A 26,836-nucleotide genomic window follows, 5' to 3' on the forward strand; every position below is an offset into this window, starting at 1 on the left:
AATGGGCCTGTTTATGTGCTACAACACAAAAGCACACTAAAGGGTGTAGTAATACCAGAAGAGCTATATGTAACAGCTTTTGCTATATGCGGGCATGATGCACAGCTTCATTTATGTGATACTTAAACCGACTGGGTGCTGCAAGCTTGTCTAGGAGGCGACAGTTCCCCTTGCAACGTCATTAGCCAAGGTCACAGGGTCTGGAAATTTTCAGACACTGTCGAGATGTGGGTGAGGCTCAGGCATGCAGACATGACTTCCTTTGCCTATCTGACGATTGGGGGTTTATTTTTATGATGGATCTGAAGATTTATTCATGCTCTTTTCAGAGGTAAGACTTGTGATCTCTTCCCCATCGAGCATGCCTGTTTTGGTCTTACTGCTTCGGATGATCAAAGATGTAGTTTCTTCTGTCTGCAGTCCTGGCATGTCTAGCAGCAGCCTGCTGCTTCCCAGAGAGTTTCTCCATCATGAACTGTAGCTTTGCAGACAAAGGTCAAACTTTGGCTCTTCCTTTTCACAGCCCGAGTTTGGGGTTCAGTGTACAGAAACTCTGAGGATAGGGGTGCCTCATCATCTCTCGCCACTACAATGAGACTGAAACCTCTCGTTCCTCTGGCTGATTTGCATCCAGCCAGCTGTGATGTTGCAGTACGTGCCGTGATTCCAAGGGTTTTCAGAACCAGGCTTTGTTCTAAGTGTTCCATGAACTAGAAAGTGGTGTTCTACCGCCCCATCACAGCCTTGCCTCCAGACCAGAATTTCCGAACTCGTGCTGCAGGTCATCTGGCGTGTTGGCATTATTTTCCTCAGTGGAGAACATAACCTCAGGTCCTGGCTGCGTGGTGACAGTTTCTCAGCATGGGAATGATAGCCCTGGTGTCCTGGCTAAGTTTCGTATAAGGCTTCCACAATACAGCCCCCTATTTGTAAAAGCCTTTCCAAACCCTTTGAGATAAAAAGCATTGTGTAAATGTAAGGAGTTAAGATTATTTTCCAGTAGGTCTTAGATGCTGCAAATGTTCTATTGTACCTACTGTAGGTAGTAGTAGTTCAGGTGGGTAGCTGTGTCAGCATGCGTAGGCTGCAAAGGAACAAGTAATAGGTTTATTCCATGCTGAAAAAAAGAAGAAAGAGAACACAACGTTTCGGCCGTGGAGCCTTCAGGTGTGAGAGAGACAGGGCAGTAGGCAAAGGTAAAGTAGCGGGAGAACAAAGGTTGGGAGGGAGGAGGAGTGAGAGGCGGGAGCAGGGGACAGAAAGAGATGCCAATCAAGAGGTGTGAAGTCAGAATGGGTGCAGAGAGGTGAAATGAAACTTCCAATGAATGGAGAAAATTTAAAAGAACAGTAATCTGTCGTTAAGGGAAGGGAGAATGTGTGATCCTAGCTGCAGAATAATTTTAGTTTCGGTGGTCTTTCTGATGTATGAGTTCGGAAAACCGTCTGTAAAACCTACTGTAGATATGCCACTTCTTTCTTTCCAGTGAAGGCAGCCAGCTGATTTTAATTGTACAACTACACGTTCTCCCAGTCTGTGTTCAGGTTTGGCAGAAAGGCCACATGAATACAGAACACTGCCAAGTTAAATGAATATGGCCTTGACTGCTGATCGTTGGAAGCGTGTTTGCTGTGTACGTTGCAGGGTCTGGAGCAGACAGTTGTGCAGATGGCTGATATTTTTACCGTAAGTAACTGAGCGCTCTGGATATTTCCACTGTTTGGGGTTTCCTTGTATATGGCGGGGCTCTGCGTTTTCAGATCAGTTGTTTATCTTGAGATAGAGGACCTTTGTTTGTCTTACATATCACAGTTACTCTGTCATTGTTAAACTCTTGTAAAATGTGACAGACGGGGAATTTCCTAAGTCTCCTTAGGCGTTATGCTCAACTTGGAAAGAGGACATCTGTCTCACCCTGGCGTCTCTCCGCAGGGACGTCGGCCAGCCAGCCAGCTCGAGCCCTCTGTCCCAGTCCAGACAGCCTGGGCCTGTCACTTATGGCCGTGGTTGGCCTCTCCCCCAGTTTCCTCCTTGGTTCAGGAAGAGTGTGCTGGCAAACTGATCCGAGAAGAAATTGCTCTGTTTTCCTTGCGTTTCAGCAAGCGGGATGAATAAGTGCTGTACCCTGGCAGGAGAGTGCCGTGACTTGTTTTGCCCAGTTCTAACAGCCACATCAAAGGGTGAAGCCATGAGGTGCGGTGGGTTCAAAGGTCTTCCTGGTACCCCAGTTAACAGCAGCAGGTGCTCCATGGGTGTTCCCTGTGCCCCGCCCTCTCTCAGCTGAGCGGGTTCCAGCCCCTCAGACCCCCTGGGTTGTGTTGCCCCGTGCCCCAGGTGTGGCTAGAGGTTAAGGACAGTGTGGCATAGCAGCTTTAGTAGTTGTGGGAAATTGGGTGCCCCCTATTATAAAGGTTTATACAAAAGAGATGCCAGGGAAGCTCTGAGAGGGGTTTTAATTGGATGAATAGAGAGCTGTTTGCAGTTCTGGATCAGCTAACTAGGACCTGGGTATAACTCGGGTTGGCAGACCTGGTGTCCCTTCTGGTAGAAAGGAAGCGGTTAGTATTTTGGGAATTGAGCTTTCTCCAGGTATGACACCTGAGCAGCCTGCATGCTACCACACCTCATAAAGGTTCAAGCCTCTTCATGAGCAATTCTTCAATACCCCTGCAGTGGATCTTTATCCCTTCTTGAACTCATTCTGGTCCTAATCTGAAAATCTGAAGAACAGTGCTTAGACAAATGAGACAGATGGCCCATGTGTTTGTAGACCTGTCTTTTTGCTGCTTGGTGCTCGCTGACAATTAAGATAGCTGAGGGCCTAGCCAGCACTAAAGCTCGTCGATGGTAAACTCCCAGCTGAGAGGCCACTGAAGCAGTGGACATGCTTCAGTCCAGACAAGCACGTTACCTGCTGAGCCTGCCTACACTGGAGCCGAAGAGCCTGGTTATTGAACCTTCACCCCTGCATGGGTCTGAGGGAGCGTGGAAACTGTCTCAGGCTTGTGCAGAGTGACTCCTGTCCCAGTCCTGTCTTAGCCTGAGCTCCTGGGTTACAGTCTGTGTGCTGCATTTCCTTGGAACAGAGGTTCACCCAGTGGAGGGCTGCAGTTGAGCTCTCTCAACAGACTAGCTCGTATTTAAGAATGATGAAAAATACTAAAACAAAGACAAATCATCAGGCAGCCTGATGAAACGTGATTTTGATTTGGGATTTGAATTGCTTTTAGACTGTTCCCACATTGTCCTAATGAGCCACTTTGTTATGAATACTAATCCACAAAACATCTCTCTTAGGAAATTTTCAAAATTGCTTGTATTTTTCAATAGGATGTCACTGCAAGTCATACATCTTCAGCCCTAAAAAAGACGGGACAGTAAATGAAAAGAAAACCCGCGTGGTTCTCTGTGTTCTTTTTGAAGACGTGGTGGAGAGGGGTGGTAAGCAGAGAGCAGTGAGCTGGGGCTCATGCTGTCTGGTTCAGTCTGTATCCTGGGCAGCTTCTGGGTCTGGAGGTGAGTTCCTGGAGTGAGAAAAAGACACGATTTTATCAGAGGATGTTTTCAAAGCAATACCAAGCCAAAAATGCCAAACTCCTGCTTCGTATCCTGCACACTGCAGAAGCTAAGCTGGTTGTGTTTGTGCCTTTGTGTGTCCGGAGAGGTGATGAGTACAGGAGCTAAGGGAAGGTTTGCTGCAGTTAACTTGAGTGAAGGATTCTGCTCCCACAGAGCAATTCCAACATTGCTTAACGGGCCTGATTGTCACTGATTCCGCAGTGACACCCAGGAAGGGACAGTAGGGTGCACTGTAGAAACTCGAGGCGGATTTTCTGGGGGCTCATGTGATGCCTTCGCAGTGGGTTATGGGAAGTGATCAGGGTGGACGTGGCCTGTTGTTGCTTGGGCCGGAGGAGCGCCCCTCGCAGGCCGGGGCTCACCCTGTACGGTCTGAAGGACTCCTGGTACTCGGTCAGGTAGTGCGTGTTCTGGGAGCGGCGGGGCGGGCGGGGCGCCAGGGCGACGCGGGGCTGCGAGGCGGTGGGCTTCAGCGCGCGGCCCCAGGGCTGTCCCGAGGAGAAGGAGCGCAGCAGCTGCCCGTACTTGTCGTTGTACTCCGACATCCAGGGCCTCCTGAGGAGCAGAGGGCACGGGGCAGTCTGAGCCAGGTGCCGGTGCCGGTCCAGCTTAATTCCAGCACCGAACTGAAGCCCTCATTGAACTAACTTCCTGATCGGATTCATTGCCAAATACAATGTGGTCGAAACATGTCCAACATGTCTAAGAGCTCAGAGAGAAAAAAAACATCAAACAGTTCAAGTTAAGCCTGATATTAAGTCAATTAAGGGTTCAAGGTTCAGCAGCGAGAGCTCAGGCCCAGGTGTGTGGACCTCTGGGAACTCCCGGCCTAGGCAACACGGAAGAGTCCATCTGCCTCCCTCCCAGACCTCTTTATCATCACGTAACGCAGCGCCTGGCCCTGTACAGCCTGCTTTCCCTGGGCTCCAGGCGGACACGAGCGGAGACGAGCAGTGGTGCTCAGTACCAGTACTGCCAGGTCAGCGCAAGGCAGGGTTGGGGACGGGGCTGGCTGGCTCTGAAGGGCACCGCGGGCACCTCCCAGGCCTGGAAAGACCTTCTGTAGATGGACTCTCCCTCGAAGGGCAGCCCTGCAGCAGGGACACACAACAGCACAGGTCGTTCCATCGACAGTAGGCTGGGTTTTGAATTTGCGTCATAAAGTTCCTGTCCTGTTAAAACAGGTAGTCCTGCAGAGTCCTGCGACCCATCAACACGTTTGGCCTTAATTAACAAGTTGCTTGATGGGAGAACCCCTCCCAGGTCTGTTTCTGCTCCCAAGTTGGGGATACCCAGTTACTAATGAAATGCAGTAGTTACAAACAGCATCTGACTGAACTGAAAAGAATTCAGTCAGTTTCATCATTGCGTCATTTACAGTTCGAGTGATGTAACTGAGAGGGGCAGGAGAGAGAGTCCCCAGCACCAGGACTGGCTGTGCCTTACCCTGCTGCAGCACAACGGATTGCTCCATGATGCGGCGGTTGAGCAGCGACTGCAGCTTGGCCGAGCGGCAGGAGTCCTTGAGGTAGGCCTCGTAGGACCAGGTGTCGCCCTCTCCCTGCGCAGGAGAGCCCCACCCGCTCCCTGGAAACAGACACAGCGTTACGGCCGCCACTCCTTATTCACCTTTTCTTATTGTTTTAATATTGAGTCGTGCCAATATCTATTAATATCCATGCCATTGTACAGTTTCCCAAGCACAGCTCCCCCAGTGTACTGGGCACTGCAGCACTGATGAACACCGGGATGAAGGCCAAAGGCCCATCTAGCCCTCGTGCTTGTCGGTACGTTGTTGATCTGTGGTTCTTATCCAGCCATTTCTTGATGTAAACAAGGCTGTTGGCTTCCCGACAGGCTCCTGCAACCCCATGTGAAACCAAGTGCCTCCGGGTGTCAGTGTTAAACGCCCTTCCTGCTAGTTTCTGCCTGTGTCCTCTGGTTCGTGCCTCACTGTGCCTTCTGAAGCGAGCGCTGGGTTGCCTTTGTCAGTGTCCTTGAGGGGTCTGGATGGTTGTACCAGGTTTCCTTGTACACCAATGTTACACAGATGACAAACCGTCTATCCCAACAGTCAAACTTAAAAAATATTTTTTTCTCTGTGGCGCTAATAAGCTTCTATAAGTTATTGACTAATTGTAGGTATTCAGTAAAGCCTGGTTGAAAGCATAGAAGTCTACATATCGTAAAACCCAACAAAATGTACTCTTCCTTCCCACTAATGCAGTAGTCTATTGGTGCAGTCTTCATGTCTTGAGAACATATCAGGAGCTCGTCATGTTTGCAGTACAGTTGTCGTTGGTTGCTGGTGCGTGTCTCTATCAGCTGCCCGTGTATTACTCACTAGGTGGTTGCTTGGGGGGAAGTGACGGCACTGGAATGTCTGTTTCTCGTGAATTACAGTTTGCTGTTAGAGACTGTCAGGGACGTGCTCTGTAAAGGCCTGGGATAGTGTCTCTCGCTGTCGACGCCTACATCAAGACACGCGCCGGTCCTCCCTGCACACGGCAGCTGCCTTACCTTCCTCGCTGGGGCTGGAGCTGGGGACGAGGCGCAGCCGGCTGGCGGGTGTCACGGGCTCCTGCTGGCGGGCTGCAGGGGGCGCTGCTGCCGGCCTCTCGGGCTGGGGCGAGCCGGGGGCTGAGGGGGGTGTGGGTGGGGGCGTGGGGCTTGGTGAAGACGAGGGAGAGGAGGATGAAGAAGGTGGAGAGCAGTGCAGAGGGCCGTGGGGAGTGGCTGGAGGAAGGAGGCCACTGCCTGGTCTCTCCCCACCGCGATGCGCTTGCTTGGTTTCCAGCAGGACCTGGCCTCCCGGGCTCCTCTGCAGGGGTGCCCTGGGGGTCCCTCTGGGCTGGTCCCCTGGCTGTGGCCCCAGGGTGGGGCTGCCACAGCTGCTGGGGGTGTGGCTCTTCTCCAGCAGCGTTGCCACCAGGTTCTTCCCCTTCTGAGGAGAGGCAGAGGAGGGAGCAAGAGTCAGACACCAGCTGAGGGGGAACCCACTGCCACAGCCACAGTGCATCCAGTCACACCTCGGGGAGAGGGGAGGTCAGCGACTAGGGGGGCTACAGGAAAGACAACACCACAAGGACAGGCTGGGCTGGACAGGGGGAGGAGGGAGCGGCAGGGGCAGGAGCAGTAGAGCTGGGGTTCATCAGGGGTCCAGGGAGGGTTGATGGTAGCAGGAGAACTGGAAGAACGGAGCAGACAGCAGGGCCGGAGCAGGGAGAGAGTGAGGTTATAGAGCCGGTCGTTTGAGAGGAGGAGAGAAGGAGACTCCTGTCCTGGCTGGAGGAGAACAGAGGTCACATCCCCGAGATGGAAAGACGATGAGGCGCAGGAGTGCTAAAGAAGTCTGTCTCTTACAAGACCAAACCAAGAGCTCAAAAAGACGCACAGAGATGTGGACAGCAGGTGAGTATTTGTACAGAAGAGAGCAGAGACAAAATGTCAAGAATTTCATCTCTTCCCAAACCTCAACACATAGCTCTCTGTGCTGGTCTACATTAAACATCATTGTCCAGGTGTTTTCCCCCTATTGAATTTTGTCTTTTGTAATTTGTTTTCCTGCTTTTGGAGTTTGCTAATCCTGCTTATATTAGCTTCACACATTTCGGTACAATCAGTGGATTTGACTAGTTCACAGCTGTCCTAATATAGATCCCTGTGGTACTCCACTAATTATCCCTAATACGATCCCTTACCTTAGTAATCAAATCCTTATCTGTACTCTGATTCTCAATCCAAATACACCCATTACTTAAATGCCTACCAGCTTTAAGTCTGAGAATGAATATTTTATCAGAAACATTATTTCTATAGCCTTACATGTTAGAGAAATTAGACTTTTGCTACACGAGACATTTTCCAGTGGTTATATGAGGGAGCAAACAGGAAAGCTTACCTGTGCAAAGGTGGATGAGCTATAGGAACTGCTGGAGGACCTGCTGCGCTTCTGCTGATATTGAGTCCACTCCTCCTCCATCTGCAACATGTCAGCACTGCACTGAGCCAGAGTGCATGGACTAACAAGGATCTGTGTCAGGACACACTGACAGACACCCCACTGCACTGTGTCAGGACACACTGACAGACCCCCCACTGCACTGTGTCAGGACACACTGACACACCCCCCACTGCACTGTCAAATTACACACTGTAGTGTGCCAGCATGCCAGGCTCTGCCGTTTAATGTACATATGGACCAATTGTTCAATTAGTGCTATAATCCATATAAAGAGTGTCCATTGTCCACATTCAGGAGATACAAGCACTGTATTAGTAGAAAACTTAATTTGTGGATTGTGATATCCCTGAGTCAGGATAGGAAGAGTCCAGTTCTCGAGTGATAGGAGCTGTTTAAAGACAGTATAGGTACTATACAGGTAGACCAGGATCTAGGCACTGTAAGGATTTTACAGCATTTTACTGCTGTGACCAACTTTTTGCACCCATGGATGTTCAGCCACATGCTGCTAGAAGACAGAAGTCAAGGTCTTTTAGTTCTCAGCCTCTCGTATGAATTCACGTCCATGCTGGTGCTACATGTGTGGGAGCCAGAACTTCCCGTCTGAAGTGTGGGCGGAGGAAGGGGTGTGGATGAGACCCCTCCTGAGCGGGCATACCTTTTTGGGCGTGCTGGTGGCTGGTCTGCCAGGCGGGCGGGGGTGGAGGCGGTACAGGCGCGGGCCGCGCTCGCTCGGGGGCTTGTAGTCGGCCATGTAGGAGGTTTGGTACCCCTTTCGGTGTCGCTGAGACTGGAGAGGGGAGAGCGCAGAGTCACAGGGCCACAGGACGGCATGTATTTCCTCACTCAGATTTAGAGTTAATTTGTGTTTTGAAGCACCTCAACCTTTAATCATTAAAGATGAGGCCTTTATTAAACTAAGAGTAACTTGAGAGCATTTCAGATCAACTACCTAAGACCTCCTTAGAAAGATTTGGTTGAGGTATAGCTTAGTGACTGCTAACTACAAAATGCTTTTGGAGCTCATTTATTTTGAATTATGGCTTGTCAGAGATCTGATCATTTGTGAAACCAGCAGTTAGGAAGGGAGAAGAGACAGGAACCTGGAAAGAGCCCTAGAAAAATCACACAATCATTCTGCGGCCACAGAAAGTAACAACATTTTCTGTACAGTATCTACTGAGGGAATAATCACAGCCCAATTTTTCTAGTATACTAAACATATATCTTTTTATCAAAAGCTGAGATCTAAACGTCACCCAGGGTCTTTGGAGGGCGAGTCTGACTCTTCAGCTCCACCTTGCTGAGGTGTTTACTAAACATTCACTACTGTGCAGGACTTGGACATATTAGACACAATCAGGAGTTACAATATTACAATATATAAGCAGATATGTTTTGACTTAAGTTATGATATAAGTTATAAAAAACTAATTAACATAAATTATGAGCAGAAACATTCACTCAAAACCTAAAAAACTTGTGTTTTCTATTATAAAAAACATCCAAAAAAAGTTTGGATGAGAAGAAGTCAGGCTTGTCATTCAGCATCTTTTATTTATATTGACCACAGTAGCTCAGATACTGTACATCCTTGATTTCTGCGCAGCCTTAAAGCTAACACATGTTGTTGTGCAGGGTTTATGTTGTCCAAAAGGATGTTCTGGTGAGTGCTTAGCTTTTCTATGATGAAATACAGAGCATGAGAATTTTTGGCTTAAAACATGGCAACACGGATATCAGTAGAATATCGGCACACAATTGTATTACTAAATGAAGTCGTGAAAATTTATTTTCAAGTCATTTGCACAGCTACATTATATACTTATACATTGTATTTAAAAATCATTTAACATTTGTATTAACAATAATAATCGTCTTACCTTAATCTGTGCCAAAGATTGCATTATAGAATATAATTTTTCTAATGATAAAGTGTTCCCATTACAGGCAAAACGTAATTGTCTTTTTCTTGTAATTATATCAGGAAACCTGTTTCTACTAAGTAATGTTCATAACTGAAAAAGTGCCTTGATATCCAAAGTATGCAATTCTGTTTAATTCCCAGCACACTGCCTGTTGTTAGGTTCTGATGGTGTTTTTGAACACTGAACTGATGACATCATAATGCTCAGAACCAGGAGTCTGTGTGATGGCAGAATTCCATGGGTTCTGATGATGTCATAGCTCTTCCAGGGCTGTGTTCCGAGTGTAAAAACAACTGCAATATTTTTTCCCCAAGTTCAAATTGTCTGCTGCTTTGTAAATATCACATTACTAAAAAAAGAGACTCTATATGTTTCCCATTTTGACCACCTTTTTACAAATATATGATGCTGAGTTCTAATTCTCTGAATTATTCGTTCTCCATGTGATACATTTCATTCATAGAGACCTTCCACATATAAACACGAGGCCTGTCCATCTTTAAACAGTTTCTAGTGATTTGTTTCATGGCTGCAATTCTGACAGTTCTAAACATATTTTTCTACCTCTGACAACAGGAAAACACAATTTTTGTCCCAGAAGCAAAAATCTAGAGTCAAGTTATAATCCAACAAGAAACATTTTTCATATTTCTTCAAGAATATCCCCCAATGTATTTTCAGAACTTTGCAAAACCAAAAATATTATCTTGCCAGGTGTTCCCAGCAATTCCTTCAACAGTATCCTCAAACCTTCGATGCACAACTGAGGACTGCAGTCCAGCATTTTATAACATTCTGCAATCTGGTGACTGGGCAGTAGTAAAGAGAACAATGAAATATTGAATTGGATACAGTCACAATAGGGAGTTTGTGACAACGTGTAGCTTCAGTGCAATTTAATAACCAAGAAGACCTCTTAACAGCACTAGAGCCTGATTCGGAGATTTAAGGAGTTTTGCTGACAAAATTTATCAAGCAACTGCAAAAACTTTTCAAGATGACCTAGTACCTAAGAAATCATTTTACTTTTATTAGATCTTGTAATATTGGTTCTATAAAAACATTGGAAAATGCTTAATCTAATTACATTTGATGAAAAAAGATAAAACTATTAATTAACATAATAGACAATAAAAGGTCATTTGCATTTTAATTACAGTTCAGTCTCAGCACAGGTAAGAGGCTTTGTGATGATTAATACAATGGTTTTAAAACTGATTGCAGGGGTGAAACTGTAGATAAATATGACAAATACCATAATGTAAACATTTTAATGCTTACTCAGAGGTAGCTTCAATTAAAATATCACAACTTCTCCCTATTGCCAGGAAACTTGCATTACTGGAAACACGTAGGAGACAGTGCCACCAGCAGGCCAGAGTGGGGAATGCAGGTGACGGTGTGCCAAAATATCAATAGAATGAAGATGAACAGTCAGAGCTATTTCTGTGTTCTCATGCCTGCATCACATTCAAATGTTTCTCTCTCCACACAGTGAATTTGTCAACAGAGCTGCTGTTATAACTTTGGTTTAGAGGAAACAGCAGGTGTGCGGGCACTGAGAGGCGTGGACAGAATCGCTCCGCTCAGCAGCTGCCAGGATCTTCCGCCCTGAAAGAGGGGAAGTCACTCTGGAGCGCTGGCTGTAGGGGGGGACTCTCCCTCCCAGCCCCAGGAGCACAGCCCCTTGTTTAAAACCGAGGATGGCACCAAGCATTTCCTACCTGCACGGAATAAAAACTCAAGGGCTACTGTTTTATTAAGTGAGCACACAGGAGTGTAAGAACAGTATTTGCCTTTTTCCTGATTTGAACATGCAAATCTTCGCGATAGCTGGCTGAGTTGGAATGTGCTGTGGTTTTTTTTCCACACGCTGGCTCACAACTGTGAACCCCGACACTCCTCACAGGGCAGGAATGAGACCCCAGAGAGCCCTAGTGCCCCTGTTCTGTGGTGTCTTGGGGCTGTGGGGGCAGAGTGACGCCTGTCAGGCAAGGCCGCACTTCAGAGGTGGGTGAAGGGGTTATTTTTTGTGAAGTGCTTTGGAATCCCTTGGGATGAAAGGGGCTATATGAATGGAATTATTGTCTTGCCAGAGATCTTGTCAAATTAACTCAGCCAAATCAAACCAGGCGACAAGAAAATGGTTTTAATTTTGTCTCCTTACATTAGGATTTTAGCACATGTATGTGCCGAGAGCAGCTCCTCACTGCTGTAGCCAGGACTCAATCACAGACGAGCAGTACCGAGCCCTAGTCAGAGGTAAAAGGTGAAACTGTTTCAATAAGAATTAACAGTCCTGATGCTGCCCCCAAAGTAGACAGAATTTAAAACATTTCGAGCTTTGTGGATTGTGCTGAACAGTGTGGAGAGAACCAGAATGCAGCAGTGCACTGTGGGACTCATTCAACCATGACCGAAGACCTGACCTGTGTCTCCGAATCTACTCTGCACCCCGGACCAACAAGCAAGGTTTTTCTGCTTGCAATACGAGGCATATTACCGTTTCGTGATTTATCTCTCAGTTTAATATTTCCTGCAGTTAAATAATATAATGCAGTAATTTGGTTAGCTTTTTTATGATTTCTAGTGATTCCGTCAAGAAAACTTGTGCCTCAGTTCTGCAGGATTGCAATTATTTGAGTTGAACAAAACTGCGTCTGTGGTTTATACAGAACCTGTATGCTTCACGAGAGGCGTTACTGCTGGGTGTAATCAGGGAGGCGGAAAGGACTAGAATGCAGGTCTTGTAGAAAGGGACACACAGGAAGGGTGAAGGGGGGAGTGAGACATGGCCAAGCTGTACCCCAGGAGCGGGGCAGAGTGTCCAGCAGTCCACCTCTTCCCCTGTGCAGGACTGCACTCTCATTGGCAGGCGAAGGTATGTGTGTAGAATACATTGGCATTTGCGTTGTAGTCCAGGGGCAGAGTTATGCCCACGCTTTTAGCCCCCAGGCTGGCACCGCCCAGGGCAGAAGAGTGACGCAGCGTCAGCAGGCTGTAACGAGAGAAGGACTGGCTGGCCACACCCTCCAGGACCTCCGTGAACCCTGAGCGAGAAAGGGAGAATGTGACAAGACATTCATGTTTCATGGCTTGTCTGGCATCGTTCTGTCGCTTTTCATGTTGGTTTGCCTGCCTGGAGCTAGTGCTGACCCCAGTGCCCGTCATAGCAGGGTAAGGCTCACTGCTAGAAGCAGCAGCTCTTATAAGTACTGAGCTCATTCCCAGAGCACAACCTGCATGCTTCCTCAGTGACCCCAGCATCTGCAATGCCTTCTCTAGTTCTAGACTAGTTCTTAGTGCAGCACAGCTCTGTCCCACATGCATTTCTGCTAATTCTCCACTAGTCCTGTCTGCGATGCAGTAGCTAGGGTTGACCTACTATAAATGAGCTTTTTCCCCATCTTAGTTTTCAGTCCTACACCAGTAGCGGCACTTTCACTATACAGCTCCAGTCCACTTAGCACTGCACTCGCCACCACTGCCTTCAAACACTTGAATTAATTATTAAAAACGGACCGGAAAGAAATGGAACAAAACTCTCAAAGGAAGTCAGTCCCTGCTCTTGACTGAAGAGCCGTGGTTATTTTAACCTGTCTGCTTACCTCTCCCAAAGTGAAAAGGGGACCGAAAACTTCTTACAGTTTTTCTGATCTTTTATTCTGTATAAATTCTGCACGTCTGCTAAGGATGAAATACACCTGATGTAAAGAGAAAATGTAGTAGACGTACATGTTGGTGACCCCCCCTCTAATTCACCTGGAGTACTTACAACTGTCGCTGCGATGAATCACCTCTGAGAAGATATCATGGATAAGTATGATGCAATAAATTTGATTTAATAAATCAGCCTTGTGTCGGAGGAACTGTGTCCATGTGTTGTCTGCGACTGTGTAGATTAATCTGCTGTCAGTTACCCACTGGTTTAACTGCCCAGCACCACTGCAACTCTGGCCTGTGTGATGGACCCCAGGGATCCCTGAGGCCTCTGGAGACTCACCTGGCTTCAGGAGCTCCCAGCTCTTCCATACGGAGCCCACACACAGAATGGGGAGTCCCCTGTCCCCCCGGAACAGGCTCTGGCACAACACACGGGACACGGGCAGAGAGAAGTCAGAACATCCTGGTGAGTTTTTGTCTCATGCTGGGTAGGATCATGTGGTCAGCTACAAAATGGTCACACTAAAAACAGGGCAGTGGTGCAACAACTGATCTATGCATCAAACATTATTCTTCTATTTGTAAATCTCTCAAGCCTCTAGCACATGCTAGTCAATCAACGCAGCCAACTGGCAAGCGGTTTGGAATCAGCTGGCATTAACACCTGAATGTGTGAGCGTGTTTATTTTATTGGCAGTACAGCAGGTACGGAATGACAATAAAAATCGGGTTGCTTGCACGCCCGTTCTCAGCCACAGAGGTTGTGCTAATGTTACAGGGAAGTTTTTTTTAACCTTTGTTTTGTTTTTCTTCAATTATAGAAGCCAGTGCTCCTCAGAGATAATGGGTGTCACAGATTACTTCACCCAAGTCCAGCCTTCGATGAGAAGAGTTAGGAATGAGAGGAGGCTACTCCATCTGTCTCTCCTGGCAGTCGGCAGCTAATTGATAGGAGGATCTTATCCAGGCGTTTCTTGAAAGAAACCAGGGCATCAGCTTCAGGAACACAGCTGTGCAGCTTGTTCCACAAACCTTTGAGTTAAGAGAGGTTTTAAACACTCTTCCACAGTTTCCACTGGTGCCCTCGCGTTCGGGTTTCACTGACCATTCCCAACAGGTCTGCAGGGATGACGTGTCGATGTTTCATGTTTAATAATGAGAGTTCTGTGCAGGGTTACACACACTGCACAAACAGCTTTGCAGTGGCCTGAAATGAAGCTGTTATTCTGCGATGCATACATGCCTACTAAAATGAGATGTCTCTTATCAGCTGGGGCTTCGAATTTACTGGCGATTCTTGGGGATTTTATTTTCACTAAAAAGTGACAAAAACACAACATGCTTACCCTGTTACATCTTATTATGTTTTTAGAATAATTCCAATTTAAGTCTGCATTTTTTTGCTGAAAACGTGCTTGGATTACATGCCAGTACATACAGAAGCTGAATTTTGTATTGTAGATAAATCAGCAAAGATTTGGGAGTTCATATTTTGAACATGTTGGAAATGTTAAAAATAATGACAAATTGCTCTGAAATATAATACAATTTTCTTTAAATTACAAAGTAAAAGGGACATCTGATACAGATGGAAACATTTTTAAACTGATTTTCTTATTATTATCCGAAGTGATTTTACTGCTTTAATCTTTTATAGCCGATATCTTCATCCTTTCAAGACTACTTGTCTTTTTTGTTTAATGAATGCAGAATTGCCTTTTCACAGGATCTTCTGTGAAAAATAAAATTAACTTCCGATGTCAAAATGTCAATGCAGAGATCATTGTAGAGGACCAATGATAAACTGACAGTGCGATCATCAAATCATTAATTTGGTTGGCGCCAGTTACCGAAGTAACTTGTGATTTTCCCCCACTGTGTGGAAGGAGATGTCACTAGCTGGACACTGTGGGAGACGGCTCTGTACTGGCGTCTCTAGGGAGGTAGCTGCTCACCTCATGAGCTCTGGGCAGCACAGCCACCACGTGCTGAGCCAAGATCCGGCCGGCCTGGCTGAACACATAGAGGCACAGCGGATCCCCTGCCTCAGCACCTGGAACACAGACACGCCACGCTGTCAGTCTGCCGCACCTGTGACAGCCGAGGAGCACCCGCAAGGCAGGAGACAGGCACACACTCCTCCCCACTCCCACACACAGCTGAGGGGCAGCAGGATGCTCGGGGCAGTTACAGCAGACAAAGGCCTGGTGGCTGCACCACCAAGACTATGTAATATCTGTACTTAAGTCAGCTGGTGTGCACATCTTGTGCTGCTTGCATATTATATAACAACAACAAGTCTCAACACTTCCAGGGTGGCTAAACTGGAGAGCAGTTAATAATATAGTAACGATCTCATTCAGCCGTTTCTTTAAGGAAGCCAGGTTATCAGCGCCACCAACATGGTTCGGTAGCTTGTTCCAGACTCCCACAAGACTTTGGGTAAAGAAGTGCCTCCTGTTCTTTAAATGCACTTCCATGCAGTTTTCCGGTTTGTGTTTCAGCATTAATACTGAAGATGTCCTTCAAAAAGAGGACTTTAAAATGTCGAATCAGGTCCCCTTGTACTCTTCTGTGTTTGAGCCTAAAAGGGTTCAGCCATTTCCGCCTGTCAGAACAGGATGGTCCTTCAAGCCCCAGAACATCCGTGTTGAACCGATTTCAAAACAGCAGTATTATACTTTAGTTTTAGTAATAAAAGCTACATCAAGACTCTCAGTCTTCAATGCTTGGACCCACACAGGATCCAGCCTACCACATCACGAGCCAAGAGATCCTATCTCTGAAGAAAAAGCTGGGTTTATCCTTATCGCAGCAGCATGGGGGTCTGAGAAGAGACAGCGATAACAGGTAGTGGCCTCTCGGTCAGGCTGCTTTCACAGTTTAACGTCTCCTTCCACCACCCCACTGCTGTCTGCCATAACAAAATCACGGCCGATTCTCCTATCAGTGGTTCTCAAACTGTGGTACGCGTACCGGCAGTGGTACGTGGCGTGCCGCCAGGTGGTACGCCAAATGACCCTGGAACTGTGTCGTGTGCGCTGAAAAAATCGGGACGGGTTTTCATATTTTGTATTTTTATACATGTCGAATACGCAGCCTACGTACTACAATACAGTGCACGCTAATACTTCAGTGGACACAAGATATACTCTGTAATTCTATACCACTCTATAGGAATGCGTGCTACGGACGCAAGTGACCAATTGTATTTAAAAAAAGCTACTGTATCTCCAGCAAATAGGGAGAAAGGAGAATGTGCGTGATTTTGGAACAATGCCAACGTTGTAAACACAGGAATGCATAGAAATGTGTGCTACGAACGCTGGTAATCTTGTGAGCACAGGAAAGCGTGAAAAATAACAGAAAAATATTTAAGAACTGTTCTAAGTTAATTTGAGAAAAATACACCGAGCGTCTCTGTTTCTCTTCCATGCGCATGAAATAAATACTTAATATAAACACTGAAATAAAAACAGAAATGTGGAAAAATGCAAGCTTGCGGATTACTAAAACAGGTAAGCCCCACACTATTACGTGTGGAGAAAAAGCTGCTGAACAGCTCGACCTGCTGCCCCCCCGAAAGACACAGTCATTCATAGAATTATTGAAATGAAGGATTACAAAAGTACAAAAGTACGCTGACAGTGCGCGTTAAGATGAGCAGATGTTTTTCACTGCAATTAGATGAGTCTGTAGTCGATTTGGCCAATTCGCTCGTTAACGTTAGATACAAGTTTGAGGGTACGTCCTGTGAGGACTTTCTGTTCTGTAAACCGCTACCAACAGGAACTACAGGAGAGCACATATTTCAGCTTCTGAATGAATTTATTGAAGAGAATGGCATCGACTGGATAAAATGTGTCGGAGTTTGTACAGACGGTGCTAGAGTGATGACAAGCCGACACAGCGGTGTAGTTGCACGAATTAGAGAGGTTGCTCCAGAAATTAATGGTTTCATTGCAACATCCACCGCGAGACCTTTGCCGTCAAGACAATGCCTGACGATTTAAAATCTGTTAAGACTGTTGTGAATTGTATGAAGGCTCGAAAAATTAATTCACACCTGCTTTGCTCGACTAAACAGGCTCACCCCTCTCACTGAAATGGTGCTTTTTTATTTTTATTTGTTGTTGTTTTTTTCTCTAAAAAACACTTTAAGAAGCCACCTTTAAAGGTGCTATATCAAATAAAGTTTATTATTATAATGTTTATTATATGTATGTGTGAGTGTGTGTGCACGTGCGCTCATGTTGGTCTTTGAGAATTGCTGGGGTTCCTATGAGATGATGACTTGTAGGTGGTACTTGGATGCTTTGGTTGGATTAGGGGTGGTACTTGGTCCAAAAAGTTTGAGAACCACTGTCCTATACCAATCCCATTCCCATAGAAGCTTCCCATTCCTATCAAACTTCCACACGATCCACATGGCATTTGACTCCTGTAGTGCTTTTTACTAGTGTGGCAAGGCTGTGCAGATTCTATTGTGTAGCTGATGCACTGTAAGGAATTGTTGCTGCTGTGGCATCTGTATCATGTGCTCACACACTCCAGTCTCTGAGGTACAAAGTAACATCTCTTGGGACTTCTTTGCTGCTGCATGCTCAGCTTTAAAGCACCGCAGGACCTCCTGTCTCTGCAAGTGATCAGTTTGGCTTGTCTGTCCAATTGCAGCTTATAAAGCAGAGCCAGCCTGCATGACACATGGCACAGCCCAGTAATAAAAAGATCGCTTTATTGGCCATATACAATTTCTTGTATTAAGAATTTGTCTTTTCACAGACCCCAGCTTGCTGTCCATGAGACACACAGACAGGGAGAGAAGCTGGGGGTCAGAGTGCAGGATCAGCCATTTATACAGCACCCCTAGAGCAGTTGGGGTTGAGGGCCTTGCTCAGGGGCCCAACAGAGTAGGATTCCTCTGCCGGCCGCAGGATACAAACCGGCAACCTTCCAGCCACAGGCGCAGATCCTGAGCCACAGGGCCACCGCTCCGCCACATGAGGACACAAAAAAGCTTGTGCAATTTAGAAGAACATCAGTAAAAATTATAATTAAAAAAACGGTTTGGGGACTTTTTGTTTAGACCCCATGCCTCGCCACGCACAAAGAGGGGGAGGTAAGGCATTTGACAGAGTACAGTTAGCAACTGGCACAACCCTAGAAACGAAGGAAAGGGGCGCAGGGCCGGCTCACTGTACCTTGGGCCAGGTTTCGGCAGAACCCCGCGAAGAATGACTTCTGGAAGGTCCTGTACAAGTGGGAAAGCATCCCCATCAGATCAGTCACCTGAGGAAGAGAGAGGTCTGAGCTACGGCAGAGCTCCCGAGGAGCAGTGACTCAAAACATCGCAGGAATGTAGCCGACACCGGCAGAGCGCAGGGCTCCAGGGTGAGCACTGCTCTTCATTAGCAACAGGCCAGAGTGTTCTGTAAGCCTTTACTGAGATACAGCTTCTCCTGCCCCAGTGCAGTAGTGTGCAAGGTGCCTAGGTTTAACTAGCAATGCAGCTGCAACAAAATAACCCGAGGGAGAGATGAAAACACTGTCACTCAGCACTGCCTCTCCTGGTGTCACACACCTGCAGACACTGTCCAAGACCCCCAGATACTGCTTTCTACTGGGAGTTCTTGGGGACCTCTGTTGTTGTTGGAGTCCTCTGACAGAACACCTGTAGAAGCGCAGAGTGGGGTGGGCAGGGGATGCCTGACCTCACTCTCACCTGGAAGTACTCCATCATGGCTCGCTTGATGTAGGTGACATCGTGCGGGGGCGGGACCAGGTTGTCATAGGCGTCGAACACGGTTTTCACAGCCAGGTGTGCAATCCAGTAGGCTGAGGGAAGAGAGGGAGGCAGCAGCCGAGTCAGGAATGAGCTCTCAGGAGCTTCAGACAGCAGTCTGCTGGCCAGATGGCTCCCTTGAGGTCCCTGCATGCCCGCAGCAGATACGCAGAGAAGCCCCTCAGCAACCAGAAGCACCATAAGGTCACAAAGAGCAGGAGGCCATCTTGCTCACTGGACTGCAAGCAGCCGATAGGTCCTGAATCCCACCTGCCTGTTTCACAAACAAACCCAGAACGTCCACATGAACTGGGCTGGCAATGTGGAGACTGCAACCCCCCCGCCACCGCCGCCCCAGCAGCGTACAATACTTGTGCAAATTCAGGAAATGTGTTATCTATACCTCACAATATTGAGATGTGGGGTAGTACAGAACAATGTGCTAAAAAACAGCTGTTCACAAAGCAAATGCTGAGAAATGCTTGTCTGTTCTGAAACTCTACGGACGTTACAGAGAGAGGTCAGCGAGAGGCCGGAGTGTTTTACCTGAGCCCTCGTCGCCCATCAGGTGCCCCCAGCCGCCACAGCCCACCTCCGTCCCATCAGGGTTCACCAACTTGCAGTTAGAGCCTGTGCCCGCGATCAGCACCACACCCCCTGTAACACCACACAGACACATGACTGTATACAACACCAATCAGCAGGCGCAGCGCTCGCAGGGCGATAACACTGGGCATCAGGCACAGCGCTCGCAGGGCGATAACACTGGGCATCAGGCACAGTGCTCGCAGGGCGATAACACTGGGCATCAGGCGCAGCGCTCGCAGGGCGATAACACTGGGCATCAGGCGCAGCGCTCGCAGGGAGATAACACTGGACACAGCGCTCGCAGGGCGATAACACTGGGCATCAGGCGCAGCGCTCGCAGGGCGATAACACTGGACATCAGGCGCAGCGCTCGCAGGGCGATAACACCGGACACAGCGCTCGCAGGGCGATAACACTGGGCATCAGGCACAGCACTCGCAGGGCGATAACACTGGGCATCAGGCGCAGCGCTCGCAAGGCGATAACACTGGGCATCAGGCACAGCGCTCGCAGGGCGATAACACTGGACACAGCGCTCGCAGGGCGATAACACTGGACATCAGGCGCAGCGCTCGCAGGGCGATAACACTGGACACAGCGCTCGCAGGGCGATAACACTGGGCATCAGGCGCAGCGCTCGCAGGGCGATAACACTGGGCATCAGGCGCAGCGCTCGCAGGGCGATAACACTGGACACAGCGCTCGCAGGGCGATAACACTGGGCATCAGGCGCAGCGCTCGCAGGGCGATAACACTGGACACAGCGCTCGCAGGGCGATAACACTGGGCATCAGGCGCAGCGCTCGCAGGGCGATAACACTGGGCATCAGGCACAGCGCTCGCAGGGCGATAACACTGGACACAGCGCTCGCAGGGCGATAACACTGGGCATCAGGCGCAGCGCTCGCAGGGCGATAACACTGGGCATCAGGCGCAGCGCTCGCAGGGCGATAACACTGGACACAGCGCTCGCAGGGCGATAACACTGGACATCAGGCGCAGCGCTCACAGGGCGATAACACTGGACATCAGGCGCAGCGCTCGCAGGGCGATAACACTGGACACAGCGCTCGCAGGGGGATAACACTGGGCATCAGGCGCAGCGCTCGCAGGGCGATAACACTGGGCATCAGGCACAGCGCTCGCAGGGCGATAACACTGGACACAGCGCTCGCAGGGCGATAACACTGGGCATCAGGCACAGCGCTCGCAGGGCGATAACACTGGACACAGCATTCGCAGGGCGATAACACTGGACACAGCGCTCGCAGGGCGATAACACTGGGCATCAGGCACAGCGCTCGCAGGGCGATAACACTGGGCATCAGGCGCAGCGCTCGCAGGGCGATAACACTGGACACAGCGCTCGCAGGGCGATAACACTGGACATCAGGCGCAGCGCTCGCAGGGCGATAACACTGGAGACAGCGCTCGCAGGGAGATAACACTGGACACAGCGCTCGCAGGGAGATAACACTGGGCATCAGGCACAGCGCTCGCAGGGCGATAACACTGGAGACAGCGCTCGCAGGGAGATAACACTGGACACAGCGCTCGCAGGGAGATAACACTGGGCATCAGGCACAGCGCTCGCAGGGCGATAACACTGGGCATCAGGCACAGCGCTCGCAGGGCGATAACACTGGGCATCAGGCACAGCGCTCGCAGGGCGATAACACTGGGCATCAGGCACAGCGCTCGCAGGGCGATAACACTGGGCATCAGGCGCAGCGCTCGCAGGGCAATAACACTGGACACAGCGCTCGCAGGGCGATAACACTGGGCATCAGGCACAGCGCTCGCAGGGCGATAACACCGGACACAGCGCTCGCAGGGAGATAACACTGGACACAGCGCTCGCAGGGAGATAACACTGGACACAGCGCTCGCAGGGAGATAACACTGGACATCAGGCACAGCGCTCGCAGGGCGATAACACTGGGCATCAGGCACAGCGCTCGCAGGGCGATAACACTGGGCATCAGGCACAGCGCTCGCAGGGCGATAACACTGGGCATCAGGCGCAGCGCTCGCAGGGCAATAACACTGGACACAGCGCTCGCAGGGCGATAACACTGGGCATCAGGCGCAGCGCTCGCAGGGCAATAACACTGGACACAGCGCTCGCAGGGCGATAACACTGGGCATCAGGCACAGCGCTCGCAGGGCGATAACACTGGACATCAGGCACAGCGCTCGCAGGGCGATAACACTGGGCATCAGGCACAGCGCTCGCAGGGCGATAACACTGGGCATCAGGCACAGCGCTCGCAGGGCGATAACACTGGGCATCAGGCACAGCGCTCGCAGGGCGATAACACTGGACACAGCGCTCGCAGGGCGATAACACTGGACATCAGGCGCAGCGCTCGCAGGGCGATAACACTGGAGACAGCGCTCGCAGGGAGATAACACTGGACACAGCGCTCGCAGGGAGATAACACTGGGCATCAGGCACAGCGCTCGCAGGGCGATAACACTGGGCATCAGGCACAGCGCTCGCAGGGCGATAACACTGGGCATCAGGCACAGCGCTCGCAGGGCGATAACACTGGGCATCAGGCACAGCGCTCGCAGGGCGATAACACTGGGCATCAGGCGCAGCGCTCGCAGGGCAATAACACTGGACACAGCGCTCGCAGGGCGATAACACTGGGCATCAGGCACAGCGCTCGCAGGGCGATAACACCGGACACAGCGCTCGCAGGGAGATAACACTGGACACAGCGCTCGCAGGGAGATAACACTGGACATCAGGCGCAGCGCTCGCAGGGAGATAACACTGGGCATCAGGCGCAGCGCTCGCAGGGAGATAACACTGGACACAGCGCTCGCAGGGCGATAACACTGGGCATCAGGCGCAGCGCTCGCAGGGCGATAACACTGGACACAGCGCTCGCAGGGCGATAACACTGGGCATCAGGCACAGCGCTCGCAGGGCGATAACACTGGACATCAGGCACAGCGCTCGCAGGGCGATAACACTGGGCATCAGGCACAGCGCTCGCAGGGCGATAACACTGGGCATCAGGCACAGCGCTCGCAGGGCGATAACACTGGGCATCAGGCGCAGCGCTCGCAGGGCGATAACACTGGGCATCAGGCGCAGCGCTCGCAGGGCGATAACACTGGACACAGCGTCCACACAGCGATAACACTGGACATCAGGCACAGTGCTCGCAGGGCGATAACACTGGGCATCAGGCACAGCGCTCGCAGGGCAATAACACTGGACACAGCGCTCGCAGGGCGATAACACTGGGCATCAGGCACAGCGCTCGCAGGGCGATAACACTGGGCATCAGGCGCAGCGCTCGCAGGGCGATAACACTGGACACAGCACTCGCAGGGCGATAACACTGGACACAGCACTCGCAGGGCGATAACACTGGGCATCAGGCACAGCGCTCGCAGGGCGATAACACTGGGCGTCAGGCGCAGCGCTCGCAGGGCGATAACACTGGGCATCAGGCGCAGCGCTCGCAGGGCGATAACACTGGACACAGCACTCGCAGGGCGATAACACTGGGCATCAGGCGCAGAGCAGTCTTCGTCCCCGCCCTGTGTGAGTGTGCCACAGCGCCGCAGTGTCCTACCCTGCTGGCTGGCAGTGGCCATGGCACCGATGGCATCGGTGGTGATGTGGTAGCTGCGGCTCAGCTGGGGGAACCGGACCTCCATCTGGGCGATCAGCTTCAGGATGGCCTCGGGCTGCTCCCCCCCACTCAGAGACATGCCCTGCAGGCAGAGCGCAGGGCTGTCAGTACCTCGCGCGTGCCCCTCCCTACGCACCTTCAGACCCATCCCTGCAGGCTTTCAAATGAGTACAATTTCTCCATAACTCCACACCTCCTGCCCTTTGATCCCGGGATGTCCTTTTAACTAATAAATTACCAGCAATTATGCTGAGTTTCAAAAGGAGAAAGAACACAGAACATTCACCCCCTAACTTTACAGTCACAGAAAGCAGATACAGTCACTGCATCAGGAACAGCAGTGCAAAGCAAGCTGCACAGAAACCTCTTGAGGTCAAAAGTTAATTGAAACAGCTTATCATTTACAAAGTCTTCAAATTAGCATATCTAGGGCTCCTATAGAGCTCCAGCTTTCCTCTTTAGCTTCCACTGTTACACTCCTTGGTGCACACCTGTGACATCTCACTCACAGCCAGTTTCCCCTTCTTCTGTTCTGTTCAAGGAGGATTTCAACCAGAGCAAAAGGCACAGGTCAAAGAAATGACCTGAAAGAAACAACTACACTCAACACAGAAGGGATACACAACTCTTTCCCACATGCCCAACACTGGAGGAATACAAGCCTGTCTCCACAGGCCGTCCCTGAGGGGTCCTGTTCAGAAAGTGTTCCCAGCAAACAGGGCTGACAAACTCTTCATGACACCAAGTAAAGCAATATTGAAAACAAATGCCGCCAGCACATAAGGAGTTCTTATCTTCAACCTGAGAGATCAGAGCATCCCGAGAGACCTGGGCAATGTTTTCCCACTAGAAACGAGCAGGTCTGAAACCTGTTGGCTGAACACGGCGGTGAGCCGATCGCAACTGTGGCCCAGCGTGGTCTGAACACTGGTCCTTACCAGGGAGGGCAGTGGCGTCCCGGGGTCGAGCCCGGCCTGGATCTTGGCCCTCTGCACCATGTCGTTGATGGCCTCCAGACACTTCTCTGTGCCAACCAGCTGGAACACAACAGGCCTTCATCACACACAGACACACCCCCACCTGGACCTCCGGGAGGGAAACGTGTAAGCCTCTGTCCCACACTGAGCCCTGCCTCTTCAGGCATAGACGAGGAAATGTAATCAGCAGGGCCTGGTGCAGACGGTTATGTAGATGGCCGATTATACCATGGGCCCAAAGAATGAAGCAATTCTGAGGACAATATTCTGTTCTTTTAAATGTGTGTGGGGAGGGATTTAACCAAATCGCAGTGTTTTCTCTCACCCCCGGACACAGCAGCAGAAAGCATGTGGCAGTTGCTGCCTGGGGCTTTTAGTATTTTTTTTACCAACATTCCTTGCGTTAATTCACTTTCTGCAAGTGTTGCAGTTTTCTTCCACAATTGCGTGTGGTGAAGCGCAGACCCCTCTTCACGGCCACAGGCCCCCGCCCCCGCCGCCCGCTGGCGCCCCCTACCCAGTGATTGGTGCAGGGCCCCTCCGTCTCCGCCAGGATCCGGCCGGCCGCGGAGACCAGCACCGCTCTGGAGTGCGTCCCTCCGCTGGGAAGACAGGACACGCAGGTCAGCAGGAGGAGGAGAAAGACAACACAGCACACGCAGCACACGCCTGCATCAGAGATCTCACACCGGATCCTGGGCTCACTGCTGGCCGGGGACTGGACTGAAGCACCCCTCTCCTTAATCCGGGCACAGGGCCCCTCTGTCCCCCTGCAGGGCTGTGAGGATGCTACCCAGCAGGCAGGAATCATCCAATTCTTGGTCCGATCACAGCTCTACTGGGCTAATTGTATCTTCTGGCTTCTGTTCCAGCTGCACCCTTAATGACTTGATATGAATCCAAATCCATTTTTTGGGGGGCGGGGCGGTGGCTCTGTGGCTCAGGATCTGCGCCTGCGGCTGGAAGGTTGTCGGTTCGTATTCTTCGGCCAGCAGAAGAATCCTACTCTGTTGGGCCCCTGAGCAAGGCCCTTCACCCCAGCTGCTCCAGGGGCGCCGTATAAATGGCTGACCCTGCACTCTGACCCCCAGCTCCTCTCCCTGTCTGTGTGTCTCATGGAGAGCAAGCTGGGGTCTGTGAAAAGACAAATTGCTAATGCAAGCAATTTATATGTCCAATAAAGTGATCTTATCTTATCCTTCACTGAAAGGGGCCATTGCACCACAGTTCACTCACTGAGCATTATAAAACCTGGTGTTAAGCTCCAGGACCAGGAAATAAAAAAATCACTGCCCAGGGATCCTGATTGGGATTTAAGGCAGGACATCCACGGCACAACTGGTCACGCTTCCGTCTCGCAAGAACAGCGGCAACAACAGATAACAGCAAGTGTCATCCAGGGACCTGATCAACTGGAGTCAGGTGGCCAGCAGTTACTCTCTTGGGTCTGAACGAGTGTCTCACCCTGCAGGTCGTCCGTCAGTCTGCTCAACACACACACTCATTCACAGCTAAGGAAGACCTTCCAACAATATACTGATATGATGAAGGCTTCATTGTCTTAATGTTGGTCCCTTTCTGAGTTTTAATCACCTGTTCCCAATCAACACTCACTAATGAAGTGACGTTTTTGTTCAATAAATTCACAAGAGTGTATCATGATCATGACTAATGATCAATTAATCAAAGCGACGACAAAAACATCCAAACAATATCCAAGTTCCGGACCTTTAGTTTGGAAAAAAAACATAATGTAAATGTGAGAAGTGAGAAGTTTCTTTTGACGATCTGTGATCTGTATGAGGTGAAAAAATAAGACCAAATCATCATGTGAAACACAGTTCAGGAAACAGGACGAGGAACTGAAATTAAACCGAGCCTTCTTCACCGACCTTTGGCAAGCAAAAATAACCACAACCTTTTGGAATTAATAAAAACATATCTGTTCGTTTCTTGAAAAACGAGACACTTTTTTAAAACTCATAATTAAACGTTCTGTTATCATTAGACAGTATCTTCTTTTTCATTAGTTAAGGGGACAAATACTGCAACGTTTCAAAACACTGTTCAGCTTAGTGTGAAAAAAGTTTTTAAGAAAAGAAAAGGAAAGTTTTGACAGTGCTTTTATGCGATTTGCAAATTGCATTATTCTCCACAACGTCTGCGGAACGTGTTTAAGTACAGTAGCTATTTATGTGTGATTTAACAACGAACCAAGCGAGACAACTCATCACCGAATGAAACTTGGATACAGTTCACTCATCCGAAAATAAACAAATAAACTAGTTTAAAATGCAGCCTTCCAACAAGCCGTTTTTCGTAATTTCGTTGTTTTTCCGAGTCTCACCCCTCCACTCCTCCATACACAGCCTCCATGGTCTTCCGGGTTCCGTCATGTGACGTCAGCCGGCGCTGGGCGGGCCTGAGGCTCAGGGCGCCTCTGCACAGCACGCCGGCCCCTCCGCAGAGCGCACACAGCCAGGCCGGCTAACCGATCAACACGCCTTTAAACTCTGGGAGCACAGGGAGAGCATACAGACTCCACACAGACAGCACCCCAGGACCCCAGCACTGTAAGACAGCATTACAAACCACTGCTCCACACCAACCACAAGAGCTGTGATTTAAAAAATATATAATTTGGAAATATTATAAATTATAAATGTTCTGGGAGATGTATTATTGTGACTTTAAGTGGT

General features: G+C 49.5%; 2 protein-coding genes across 2 annotated transcripts; both read right to left on the reverse strand.

Moving 5' to 3' along the window:
- Window positions 1–3,298: 3,298 nt before the first annotated feature.
- On the reverse strand, window positions 3,299–9,550 carry LOC138242818 (proline-rich protein 12-like). Its single transcript, XM_069198582.1, has 8 exons — window positions 9,427–9,550; window positions 8,202–8,333; window positions 7,481–7,561; window positions 6,100–6,523; window positions 5,026–5,166; window positions 4,547–4,670; window positions 3,942–4,134; window positions 3,299–3,524 (listed from the first exon to the last, which is right to left on the reverse strand). Exons 1-8 carry the CDS (start codon window positions 9,448–9,450, stop codon window positions 3,468–3,470), a joined length of 1,176 nt encoding a protein of 391 aa, XP_069054683.1. The 5' UTR covers window positions 9,451–9,550; the 3' UTR covers window positions 3,299–3,467.
- A 1,054-nt stretch (window positions 9,551–10,604) lies between these two features.
- On the reverse strand, window positions 10,605–26,575 carry nagk (N-acetylglucosamine kinase). The gene is made up of 10 exons (XM_069199122.1): window positions 26,485–26,575; window positions 24,655–24,739; window positions 24,099–24,197; window positions 23,101–23,242; window positions 19,463–19,573; window positions 18,857–18,969; window positions 18,336–18,423; window positions 15,090–15,187; window positions 13,475–13,553; window positions 10,605–12,521 (listed from the first exon to the last, which is right to left on the reverse strand). The coding sequence occupies exons 1-10, from the start codon at window positions 26,511–26,513 to the stop codon at window positions 12,337–12,339; spliced, it is 1,029 nt and encodes a 342-aa protein (XP_069055223.1). The 5' UTR covers window positions 26,514–26,575; the 3' UTR covers window positions 10,605–12,336.
- Window positions 26,576–26,836: the final 261 nt, after the last annotated feature.

The sequence above is a fragment of the Lepisosteus oculatus genome, chromosome 1, assembly GCF_040954835.1.
Source record: "Lepisosteus oculatus isolate fLepOcu1 chromosome 1, fLepOcu1.hap2, whole genome shotgun sequence".
NCBI classification, from domain to species: Eukaryota; Metazoa; Chordata; class Actinopteri; order Semionotiformes; family Lepisosteidae; genus Lepisosteus; species Lepisosteus oculatus.